Source organism: Watersipora subatra, chromosome 10 (genome assembly GCF_963576615.1).
Source record: "Watersipora subatra chromosome 10, tzWatSuba1.1, whole genome shotgun sequence".
Classification (NCBI taxonomy): domain Eukaryota; kingdom Metazoa; phylum Bryozoa; class Gymnolaemata; order Cheilostomatida; family Watersiporidae; genus Watersipora; species Watersipora subatra.
In genome coordinates, this window is record NC_088717.1 from 11,991,559 (window position 1) to 12,004,927 (window position 13,369).

The window sequence follows — 13,369 nt, forward strand, 5'->3', positions numbered from 1 at the left end:
TTTTTTTCACATTATTACTAACCTCAGATTATTTATGGTTGATGATAATTAATCAAAACAAAATTCCTTAGGTACTTCATGTGTTTATTTTCACCTGCTCCTTAAGTCAGAGGGTAAAGAAACTTGTTATGTTAGCTCTCATTTTCAATCTGGTAGTTTTTATTGATGGGCATTCAAAAACAAACTGTTCATTTCATTTCAGATAGTTGCCTTGAAGAAAGATGACCGAGTGTTTATGAGCATTTCAGGATATTGCTGGTTTGAAATCCAAAAGGAGACGCTCCACCTTGTACTCATCAAACTAAACGACTATGGAGAAGTAAAGTGATATGGAGATAAGATAGTGTGTTGAGGTACTTACTGTAGTAGCTGTTTGCTAACAAGAAGGAGTTCTTGCTACTTAACTGTTTATTGATATGAGATAGAAGAAGTTAAAAAAATTTATCTGGGGCTAGTTAAAAACTGCTAAGAGAACTTTGATTTTTTTCTATTTAATCACAGAAAGTTGTATCAACCGTTGTTATATTATATATGTTGTTATACATATAATAAAATGTTCTAAATATACTTAATGTTAACTACTTTATACAATGTGGCAATTATATGAAAACAAGTTTGTGCTATTGCTTATCTCATATGGCGGAGCAATTATTGCATATCTTAGCATTACTAGTAGTGATTGGTCTTCTTGAGAGCATTATGAGTGATGGTTGGTTATTTTCAGAACATTATTAGCGAAAGGTGGTTCTCCTGAGAGCATTGTAAGCAACATTTAATTTTCTTGAGAGCATTATGAGCAATGATTGGTTCTTTTGAAAGCACTATAAGCAAAAATTGATTTTCCTGAGATCTTTGTAAGCAACAATTGGGTTTCATGAGAGCATTGTAAGCAACGATTGGGTTTCCTGAGAGCATTATAAGCAATTATTGATCTTTTTGAGAGCATTATAAGCAATTATTGGTCTTTTTGAAAGCATTATAAGCAATGATTGGTCTTTTTGAAAGCATTATATGCAATTATTACTCTTTTTAAGAGCACTATAAGCAGTGACTGGTCTCCTTAAAGGCATTACAAGCAATGATTGGTCCTCTTGAAAGCATTGTAAGCAATGGTTGCTCTTTTTGAGAGTGTTATAAACAATGACTGGTTTCCTTAAGGGCATTATAAGCAACACTTGATCTTTTTGAAAGCATTATAAGCAATGACTGGTCTCCTTAAGGGCACTATAAGCAACACTTGATCTTTTTGAGAGCATTATGAGCAATGGTAGGTCTTTTGAGAGCACTATAAGCAATGACTGGTCTCTTTAAGGGCATTATAAACAAGGATTTGGCCTTTTGAAAAAATTATAAGCAAAACTTGGTTTGCCTGAGAGCATTATAAGCAACGCTTGGTTATTTTGGGAGCATTAGAAGCAATGACTGGTCTCGTTAAGGGCATTATAAGCAACGCTTGGTCATTTTGAGAGCATCATATGCAATTATGGGTCCTTTTGAGAGTATAACAAGATATTATTGTTCTTTTTGAGAAAATCATGAGCAACTATTGGTTTTCCTGAAAACATTATAAAAATGATTGGTTCTCTTGTGAGCATAATATGGCGGAAGATCGCCGAGACTGGGGCCGGCTGCTTAGCCTATTCTAGGGACAATGACATGACCGAGCGTAGCCAAGCCGTTCTTTGACAGGAGACAAAATTGCCGATGCGGACCTGGTTGGACGCGAGACAGTTGCCGAGGCCTACACTAGACCGAGTGACTAATAGAGCATGTCCATAAAAGACGGTATATAAAGCGGCCAGATGAGACAAGAGAGCAGAGATTGCTGGCAGTATCTTGAATGCTATTCTTTGTATGCACGCACAAACTGAATTACATGTATTTATATATGATTATATATTGTTGAAATATATTTATCTTCTTGCCTTGCATTCAGTGGCTTTGATTCTTGAGGAGCAGTAAAGGGGAAGTGACAGTTTCTTTATGACTATTAGCAATCATTGGCTTTGTTGAGAGTTCTACATGTATAAGCAATGATTGGTCTTCTCGAGGTGCCATAAGAAATAATTGTTTTTTTGCACTATCATTTGTGATATCTTTTCGAATTCCTTTGAAGCTCTGATTAGGATCTTTGAAACCGTGTATGAGTTTTTTCCAAAACACCATTTATCTCTGCTGATTTGTCTATTGGTTTTTACCAAATTGAGTTTTCGATTAAAGTTGGCTTTTTCATGACTACCAACATGGCACAGGGTTGATCTCTGAGAGCACCTGGCATTTACTTGAAGTTTCATCATTTCTCTTATAGCCAGCTGTACATTCCCTGTTCTCAGAGGGGCCTTGTACCTTTTAGTTCATTCATGCGCTACAAGGTATAACTACAAATGTTTTTTACTCACAAGTTTTATAATAAAGCCAATTATTTTTGAACAAAAACTGCTGTTAATTTTGCTGCATTTTTAGTCACAGTTTTTCTATAAAAAGATGTTATGTTGTAATAGTTACATTGGCATGTGTGTTTTTGTGTTTTTTGTGTGTTTGTGTTTCTTTGCGTTTGTGTGCTCATGGGTAACAGTCCATATGTGTTCATGTGTGTGCAATCGCATGTGTGCTCGGGTGTGTGTGTATGTGCACGTGTGTAGGTTTGCATGCACATGTGTGCATGTATGCATGCACATGGGCGCGCGTGTGCACTTATGTTGCATGTGTTTACATGTGTGCGCGTGCATGCATTTATGCATGTGCATGCACCTGTGTGCACGTGGGTGCCTGTGAATGTGTGCTTCTGTGAACGTTTGCCATTGAAGACCAGACAAACCTGGACAAACAACATATATTGTATGAGCATGCCTTATAGATAGAGACATAGCCAGGCATAATTTTATGGATAGATTATGGTTGAGACAAACTTCTTTTAGCTGGATGCTTCATAAAATAGTGTAAAGCAATACAATACTCACTATATAAAATTGATAAGCCAAAACCTGGCCTTACTAATAGCACCCTATGGGCAGGCAGACAACCGAAATCATCCATCAAAACTAGACAGGTGGTAAACAAGTCAATACATAAATTATACCTAATAATATAAACTTGCATCCCTTTTGGCAATATTTTAACTTATAGACCCCTTGCCAAAAGTAACTTAGTTGATTGATGGACTTACTACCACTAGTACTACTACTACTACTACTACCACTACCGCTAACACTACCACTACCATTATCACTACTACTACTACCACTACTACTACCACTACCACTACCACCACTACCACCACCACTACTACCACTACCACCACCACCACTACTACCACCAAAACTACTACTACCACCATTACTACCACCACTACTACTACTACCACTACTACCACCACCACTACTACCACCACCACTACTACCACCACCCCTACTACTACCAACACTACTACCACCAACACTACTATCACCACCACTACTACCACCACCACTACTACCACCACTACTACCACCGCTACCACTACCACTACTAATACTACTGCTAATACTAATACTACTACTAATACTACTAATACTACTCTACTACTAATAATACTACTACTAGTACTAATAATAATACTACTACTAATACTACTACTACTATTACTACTACTACTACTACTACTACTACTACTACTACTACTACTACTACTACTACTACTACTACTGTGGTGTCAAAACTATTGCCTCTGTTGTGTTTTGCTTTCTAATACTTTCAATTGTCATCAAACAATCAAAGAAATTAGAAAGAGACCGCATCATGCAGTATCTTCTTAATTTATTTTCACTAGAATGGCTGCATAGTTCACATTTAACATTTGACTGTTTTATGCAATTACCTACTTTTTGTCTTCAAAGGTTTCTAGCGTCAGCAAAGTAGGTTAGACCAGAGCTACTCATGCTCTTATTGTGTGGTGAAAGCAAGCTGGCCAGTGTATGAACTGCTTGGCTGGTTGACTAAGCTGGTTAACCAGTTGGCGCAAAATGACAAGAAGAAGAAAAGCACGGATTAGGTACTTGACAAAATAAGGGGGAATAGTAAATTGAGAGCCACATGACCGAGAACAAACATATAAAACTGATTTATATAAACACCACTGAGTTTGAAATAGCACACTTCAAATATCAGTTAGTGAGCCATAATAATATGATGAGTCACTAGAAAAGCCATTTGCTCAAGCTGTTTGATGAATTTAGAAACTGAGAAAGAGACAAAATAGAAAACCCTTGGAAAAACCCGTTTGAGTAGAAGAATGTTCAAATGCATAGTAAGTCTTTTTTTACATTCAGTAAGTGTTTTACTTGCTGAAAAACTGTCATGATTAGCTGCTTTATTACTGTTTCATGATATTTTCCAATTACATTCTTTATGTAATACTATTTTAAATTTAGTTCCAACTATTCTGAACTTTACCATTCCCTACTGATATAAATGTTTTGTATAGTCTCTAATTAAAATAAAGTTGCCAATCTACTATTATGTAAGGGTTGTATGTTTGAAAGAGTTAGATAAACACCCATACAACTATTTTAGACAGTCTGTAACTACGAGCAGGTCACTCTGTTAGTCATGAATCAAGGCAAGAGCTTCCTTAGTTACAAAGGTTCCTAGATGGGAGTTTTGAGCAATTGTTTTGCTCGGAAAGTTTGCTGTAACATTTTGGCATCTCGTATTGGCTAGTCTTCAAGTTTCTATGTAACCAATAATACAAGTGGGTTAAAGAGTAAACACTTGCTTGTAAGCTGTGTGAATAATCATATGCAATATCAGAGTCAGCTATTGGGTAAGTGTAATTGGGTCAAATAAGTACCTTGATATCTTTGTGAGCAACTTAATGAGGGCATACTTCTTGAACAATAATAAAATGTGCCTTTTAAAGACCAATAACTATATAAAAGGCTAAGTGCAAAGGCAAAAGCTTAAGCAATATTTACTAAAATAATAAAAAGTTGTATGTGTAAGTGGAAAATCACCAGGCACTAGCTAAACAGACTTCCTTCTTCACGAAGGGAAAAGTTTTTGTTTGGGTAGCCTAAATTTTTATTGGACTAGTTTGGGAAACAAAAGCTCATTTATGTGGCAATGATTGTGGTACAGTAATGAATAACTAAATTGGAAACCTCCATTGTATGTACCTTTGGAATAGCCATCAATATTCCAAGCAAATGAAACTTAGCCCTGTTCTGTTGTTAGGAAAACACTGATACATGGTCATACTCCAGCATACATGCTTCAGGTGATTATCATGAAACTGCTGAAAATTGGCGAAACATTTTAGCATAATAGCCATAGAACTGAGAACTTATATTAAATAGATATCAGAGCTCATTATACGCGCCTGTAAGCTAATCCAAATAAAACCCCGATATCTCAGTTAATGTAGGCTAGCACTGACTCTCCAAATCAAAGAAACAGCCAAGTATAAATCATCCAACCTACTTTTATAGTTTGTCAGCTGTGAGTCAGCCTGGGCCAAAAGTGCAGCCTGTACTTGAAATTTTTGGCTCCATATACTGCTTTCACAGGAAACAGCGGTTTAAACAGATTTGCTTCTTCAATTTTAAATGTTAAACATACAGCTATTACAAGAACACTTGGGACTAAAACAACATTCTTTCTCATTACCTTCACATTTTTAACTTGAGAGAAATGACATGCGAGCCAACAGTGTTTGCGTCTTTAAATCATTTGTAAATTAACAGGCTTGTTAGCTAATTGGTCGGGTTTTTAGGTTGAAGTTGTTGTCAGACTTGTGTTTATCGCATCACCATTTTACTGATAAACCCTTACTGCAGGTTACCAACTCTCTCGCTATGTCAAAGTGATATATTTAGTGTGTATTACAACATACAGTGTCACTATTGCCTTCCATCAATTTTTTAAGTATTGGAGGTCTTACCATGTTTTATGACGATTTTGATGACAGGAACAACCGAAAATTGACAGACGAGACGAACATTTATCACTGTAGGTGACATTGATGAGATGACGATGATTGCGCCGCAAGTAAGTTTACTAACTGCCTTGTTATTTGTCCGTAAATGAACAAATGAAACTTCATTAGTTTCGGTTTGAAGCATCTGACTCAGCATTCATAGACTGACAGGTAATTTATGTAAGTCTTAAAATGCTACGATATACTGACAACAAATTTGTTTCCTAGTCTCAGACTGTCAGTGATTATTGAAGACAGTTTTGGTCTATTTTCAGTACAGGAAGTGTAGCCCTAAAAACCTAAGACCCCTGTCACTTTTCACGGAGTAATCAGCAACGCTCCCAAACATTACTCATAAGTTTGTGAAGGTTGCTGGTTGAGCAAGTATCCGTTTTTCAATGCAACTCAGTGCCACTGGAATGGATATTCGTATCAAAATAATGAATGGGAAAAAGAGGTGGTTTGGTCACCAACCTAAAAATCAAATTAATCCAGTCATTTGATGATTTTCTCAAAATATGTAAACAACTATCTATGATAGAAACCCAAGCTCTCAATCTGGGCAAATGCTGTATACAACTTTTTTAACTTCAAAATTTATCTAGAACATTTTTTGTTATGTATTTTATTTTGCTAACACATTAACAAATAGTGCTATACTAAAAATTTAATGGATCCATACTTTGCGCATTGCTAAAGCTCTGTGAAACTACGATTGTTACGAAGCTAAAACGATCCTCTACAATGTTTCTCACTCTTGAAAAACTATTACCAACATTTCCATCAGAGCCAGTGCTGCTACTCTAATTATTTGTGTAATCGCAAAAAATCTGAATATGAATTTGCTACAATGTCATCAACATAAGCATTTATCTGTTTTCTAACTCGGGAGGTATTTACAAGACTTCCACAAGAAAGGTTCATTTTTTAGTTGGAAATTCTCAAACAAAAATTTAAAACTGATTTGTTATTTTAAGCTAATTTTATAGGCTAATTTTTAATCTTTGGACAACACTGTAAATACCATGAAAGTCTTAAATATTGTTGGTTATGTCATCAATAAATAATGAATTAACCGTGAATTATTTACGCAACTGGTGGGAAAGTTGCAAAAGTGTGTCTGCAGCAGTCAACCACAAAAAACGCATTAATTCGTCTACAGCAGTGAAAGGGTTAATGAAGAAAATCTCGGTCTATTTTCAGTACAGAAAGTGTAGCCCTATAAAACCTAAGAAGCTTGTCACTCTTCGCGCAGTAATCAGCAATGCCCCCAAACATCACTCATAAAATTTGTGAAGGTCGCTGGTTAAACCATGCTATTGACGAGCAGAGGTTCAAGCTGAGCATGTTTCAGGTTTTCAGTGGAACCAAACCCAGTGCCACTAGAAAGGATATTTGTATTAAAATAACGAATTTGAAGAAAGAGGTTGTTTTGGTTACCAACTTAAAAAAGGGGACAACAGTGATTTTAAAAGTGATGACAGTGATTTTAAAAGTGACTATTCTGACAAGAACTTTGTGTAGTAGAACCCCTAGTATTAAAGAGATGAAAGGCACTGATGTAACCACAAGTTTTGAGAGTGATATGAAAACCGATGTGGTCATCAATTTGCAAATGTATAGTAGAACCAAAAGAAAACATATTTGAAATCAATGTGGTCATCAAAAAAGTGATTCCATGTGGTCTCTGGTGAGAGAAAAATGTTGAAACCTATGTTATTACAAACTTTGGATCCAACGTGAGCACTAGCATGATAACCAAAGTTGGAACCAAGTGGTCGCCAACATAGAAAATGATATAGAGACCGGTGTGAAAGTCTGTATTTAATACTCTCTGTTTGCCAATGTAGAGACTGACCTTGAAACTACATAATGTGGAGGTTGGGGCAAATGTAGGGACTAAATTGGGAAGCTGAGTAGAAGGCTAATACTGGTATGAATGTATCTGTAAACTGGAACACCAATTTGGTGAGCAATATTAAGACTAATGCATTTGACAGAAGTTGTTGAGCCAATTCTTCCGACTCACCACATGAGTGATTGTTATGACTATGTCTTCATCTATAAGCTTTGTCTATGACTTGGTTTATGTTTAATTTTGTTTTGGTTCAATTGAGTTTTTTAAACAATTATTAGCAGCTGGAACCGATTAGCCACTACACGATATATAGTTATTATAAAACAAGGATTATTTGAAAAAGCATAATTTCATGAGTTCACTAGAGCAGATGTAACTGTATTGACAATTGCTAATATTTACTACAATAAGGGCAGTATCTGTCTGTCAATCCAAGTTTATGGTTAGAAGTTACAATAGAAAAACATTTTGTACAATATTCACACGCATGACATCGGCTTATCAGCGCATTGCTTATCTCCACCCTCTGCTCTAATCAACAATCATCAGATATTCCAGAATATATTTGTTTATAGTTATTCTCTGCGCTTTATCTGGACAAGTGACATTCACCACAGCACACAAGACTGACAGGTGCTAGTAATAATAAATTAAATAAAAGCACATTAGACATGCCAAGAAAAAATTAATTTGCTTGATTAATCATTGGGACTTGTCAAGCCTCAGAACAGAACTTGGCGTGTAATGTTGAGGCCAAATACATGTCAGTTGGGACCACACCCACCCGCGACCTAGTGTTGGGTCGGTAGAAGTTTGTAAGGATTGAGAAGCTAAACTTTCTAGCAAGCTATTATTGCTAATCCCTTGTTGAAAAGAAATAAACATGAGTCAGTTGTGATTGCAGTGCTATCAATTGCTGGATGAGATGTTGTTGGACTGGCATCTGATCTTACTTGAGTAATCACTGTTATAAGAAATGTTTGCACTTTGTATTGGTTCAATAGTGCAAATAGGCAAATTCCCCAGTGTAAACATTTGCACTTTTGGCTGACTACTTTGCGGGTAAAGAAACGGTTATCCATGCGTACGACTACTCTAGACTTGTTTTTCAAGTGTTGTTCTGCCTCAAGGCTGGTTCACACCATATCGCTGAATTTCGGTATTAACTACAAAATATTTTGGGGATCATCTATAATAACAATGCTCACACTATCACAAACCTATCCACGTTTACATCAGGGAATAGTCCGCTGTATGACGTTCTAATTATACAATGCTGGACGTGGAAATGGGAAAATATTAGTCCCCAAGCGATGGTCACGAAAGCAAATATAAATCGAGCAGTCTGAGACATCCAATCATCATTGCCGAATTGGAACACATGGTACAGGTTGCCATGAACGCTCATCAAACTATTGGGAAAGTTTGACAGCTGCAATCCTTCCTGAAGTATCTGTGTCACCTTGATGATACCATGGGTTTACGCTGTGCATAGTCGACAAATAATCAGCAAGAATGCAACACCGACATATCGTGATATAGTCTAAGCCAGCCTTTAATTTTCTCTATAATATGTGTCGTGTGTACCCGTCAGCCTGACGCCATGGCTGTGAAAAAGATCACTCTCAATGGGATTAAAACCCTAAAAATTCAACTTAGTAGGCTGTCACTCCGACACCTGCACCAATTGACAGCTGTCTAGCATGTCAAAACAATTGTGCAGATAATTAGTTGCTGTTCTTTATCTGCATACCTGACCATTTCTCACAAAAGACAAGACTGTCAGGATACTAGTATCAATAATAAGTCATATTGACCTGACTAATAGATAGACAGACTGCTAACTTTAGCCAGTTATAAAGCGATCCAAAATAGCATATTATGAAACTGATATGACAGTGCTTTTATTAGCCGTTAAAGTTTGTTAGTGTTTTAAATGGTAATTACAAATATCGCTACTTACATGTAAATCTATTCTAATAGTATTGCAATCGCAACACAGTTAAATAGTAACATGAATATAAAATTGTAAATAAAGAAATTTCAATATAAAAAAAAGCTAACACAAAGAATTGCAAACAGATATGTTGTAAACTAAAGCAAGTATATGAAATGAATATGGAAAGTGATAGGCATGGGCCAAACTTCTTTAATAGCTTCTTTCTCAGGGCACCATGTCTCATGACGTAGGCAATTATGGTTCTCCCCACTTCCTATAACCATGAATCTTCTTGGCAGATTTCAACAGCGGTTTGCCATTACCTTCTGTTGAGTGTTTTTATCGAGACACCATTTTGAGCTAGCTGGCAATTGGTTTGCAGAGGAGCTCCCCCACCCACTGTGAATAGGTTTTGTCTCTTCTTTTTCTTTTTCTCAACTTTGCCTAACGTGTATAAAACAGGTTTTTGAAAAGTTGTGTGCAGTTTTAATGATTAGTTAAACAGTTTATTAACCCTTTGAACCTTAACAGCCAATATTCCGGCATTGCGTAGGTTAGGTCAGAAAGCCTAATGGCTAAAATAACGACATTTACATGGCTTTATTTTTTAAATGCTGTTTCTAAGTAATCGCGACTACCAATCAAATTAATTCTTGCACAGGGCATAAAATAAAAAATTTCACTGCCAATTTTAACTGTTTTCAAATATCTTCATCTACTTCCTTCATTATAACAACAGTTTTTATAGGAATGACATCGCGAAAAAAATGATACGACTCGTTTGTTGGTAGGTCATGGATGATTGTGATGCAAATGAAGAATTATATGATACTAACTATGATTTCCAGTATATTTTGAGTCATGAAATGATGATGATTGTGTGTTCTATAAACATGATGCTACGGTGACATTTTTACAAGTTTTCAAAATTGTACAAATTTTTATGGTCTTAGTTCGAATAACTGTGAAACACTTTTTTTTCAATTTTTCTGACATTTGCTGTGTGTTGCCAGACATTTTTTACTACTGTTTCAACAAATATCATTATATTATGAGCACGTTAGGATGTATTTAATCCAAGTTTAAAAACTTTGGATCGTTGGATAGATCGTCCATGGTTACTTACACACATCGACAAGGACGACCAGGGTTCAAAGGGTTAATGTTCAATAAGCTATAATTCTCTTTCATCTAAAGGCTGGTTCACACTATATCATCATTAGTAAGCGTTTTCTGTTCGATGTTAATCGTCCATTATGTGAACCGAGAATCAATGGCATCGACGAAGCATCGCAGACACCTCAGGAAAATTTTCAGCTGTCATACTTTCCCGATATCTCGCTGAGCATCGACGACCGCTTTTCAAATGGGAACCAATTCAGCGAAAGTAATTGGCGGTCGCAAGTAGTGTGATTTATTCATATTTGTTTATGATAGTTGCTGTGGAACTAATTTTTGATTCCAGCACATGAAAACACAGAGATTTCTTCGCGAAAATTTAAAAAGATAAATGAAAACACAACGCCACGGAGTATTTCTTGATGCAAATGCAGATGGGTTTGTGATAGTGTGAACATCTTTATCATCGATGATCATTGAAGTATAGTGCCATCAGCATCGAAATACAGCGATATAATGTAAACCAGCCTTTACTGCTAAAGCACTTGTACTAGTTGACCAGGCTCTAGTTTAACTGCGCTAATTTTACTGTTTCTGATAAGGACTTATCTGGCCTTTTAGTTGAGAGCTTATTCAGAATTCACCGATGAGCAACTGTCTAGTGACCTGTGGCTGAACTTTTCACTAAAATCATTGTGTCCCAAGCCCAAACTCATCTAAATATGGTGGCGACTTCCTAAGGTTTAGGCTAAAACACGCTGCACTTGCCTGGTATGGTTGTAAACTACATATGCACTGCTTCTTTTTTGCCAGAAACGAATACACTGCGCAAGTGCTCTAAAAACTACAGCTGTTCTGTACAAGAATATGCCTACCAGCAAACTATTGACATGTTCATTCACCAACAATCTCTTATCAAATCCTTTGACCTACTAAATTTAATAACCAGAAATGTTAACCCTGTTGTAGCTAAAATGTTAGAGCTAGTTTTACTTTTTATATTTCAACATGCTCTCTTTTTTCTCATCTCTTGACTTAAAGATAAACTTGCGCTGAATTTTTGTAGATTTTGTCATAAAGTATCAGTATTTTTCTAGCATTTTTTTTTATGCTAGAGGGGATGTGACGGCCAGGATATTTCAAAACTAAAATCAACAAAACCTAATTGCTTTACAGTCTAGACTGTTAGCTACTCCTGCTGACGTTCAGGTTATACAGAACCCTTCTTTGGTCACTTTCAGGAGTCTACAACTCAGTTTGTTGCCTTTCCTTTTTTTGTCATCATCATAAACGGTTCTTCAAGTTTAACTAACTTGATTTTGACGTAGTACAAAAACAGGACTGATTAAACTGCTGATTGTGAATCTCTTCCTTATTTCATTGCAACATCATCAAAATCTCCTCCTCTTTATTTCACTTCAAGTGCCAAAGCAGCCTTTTAAAAGGTACAGCTGTTAGATGAGCTATTCTATTTTTATTGTTTGATCTATTGCTGAAGCATAAGATTATGGCCTACCATATAATATCCCCTATAAGAATGCTATGATTGGATGGTCTAGCCTTACTTATGTTGGGCTTGATCGGTAGTCAAATTAAAAATATAACAGCTTTTCATACCAAACCATGAACAATATAAATATATTTTTTCACCATAAAAGTTACACGGAAAAACATTTTTGTAAAGACAAAAGTTGTAAAAATTTATGTTGCGACTTCATCGAAATATTTAGAGTTTTTCACTTATCATATGATGTCTGCTTATTGAAGTAATAATCTGTGTGCAACAGTTTCTTTGAGTTCTTCAGGGGCTTTATGTTAAACAGGAACTGCTTGTTTATATAGCTATGTACAGTTAGTTAAACATTATTACTAAGTTCAGAAGATCCATATTAAGCTGATGAACTATTTCTGTAGAAGCAGGGCAAACAGACTAACTGGCTGAGAATAATACAAAGCTGAAATATACTTTTCAATAAAGGTTTCCAAAAATAATAATCGGTTGAGATTTCTTTTTATTTTTGTGTAAAAATGGAACAAATGATTTTACCGAGAAACACTTGGGAATAATTGTATCTATTGCTATTACAACTGATGATTTCTAATGGTGGAATGAACTGCCAGTGTACTATTCTACATACTAGACACTACATACTAGACAGACAACTGTCTACTTTTGTAGTGCTGTAATTCTATATATTTTAGCAATCTTATTTGTATGAAACCACAATTTGCTAATTCGACTGTAGACTATGCTACAGAAAAGTACCTTAGTCAGTCTGAACTTACGATATGACCTCCTTGATGCTGAAGTTTGCAATACTCAAGGGCATCACAGTTTTGATAGGAGGCTAATAACTTCTACTATTTTGCCTTTGCATGCTTATTATGAAGGTAATTACAGTACATACTCAGTGTAAACCATAACTGAGGGCTCTACTGTTTTCTAGTGGTTAGCATCACGCAGGTAAATAATTGTTAATGATTAGCAAACGAAAACAAT

General features: G+C 35.9%; 1 protein-coding gene across 1 annotated transcript in view; it reads left to right on the plus strand.

Moving 5' to 3' along the window:
• The window catches only part of LOC137405855 (uncharacterized), a 30,405-nt gene extending 29,750 nt beyond the window's left edge, over positions 1-655 (plus strand). The window contains exon 7 of the mRNA XM_068092281.1: positions 203-655. Coding sequence (XP_067948382.1) covers positions 203-328 — 126 coding nt within the window. The 3' untranslated portion in view covers positions 329-655. The remainder of the gene's footprint in view (positions 1-202) is intronic.
• Positions 656-13,369: the final 12,714 nt, after the last annotated feature.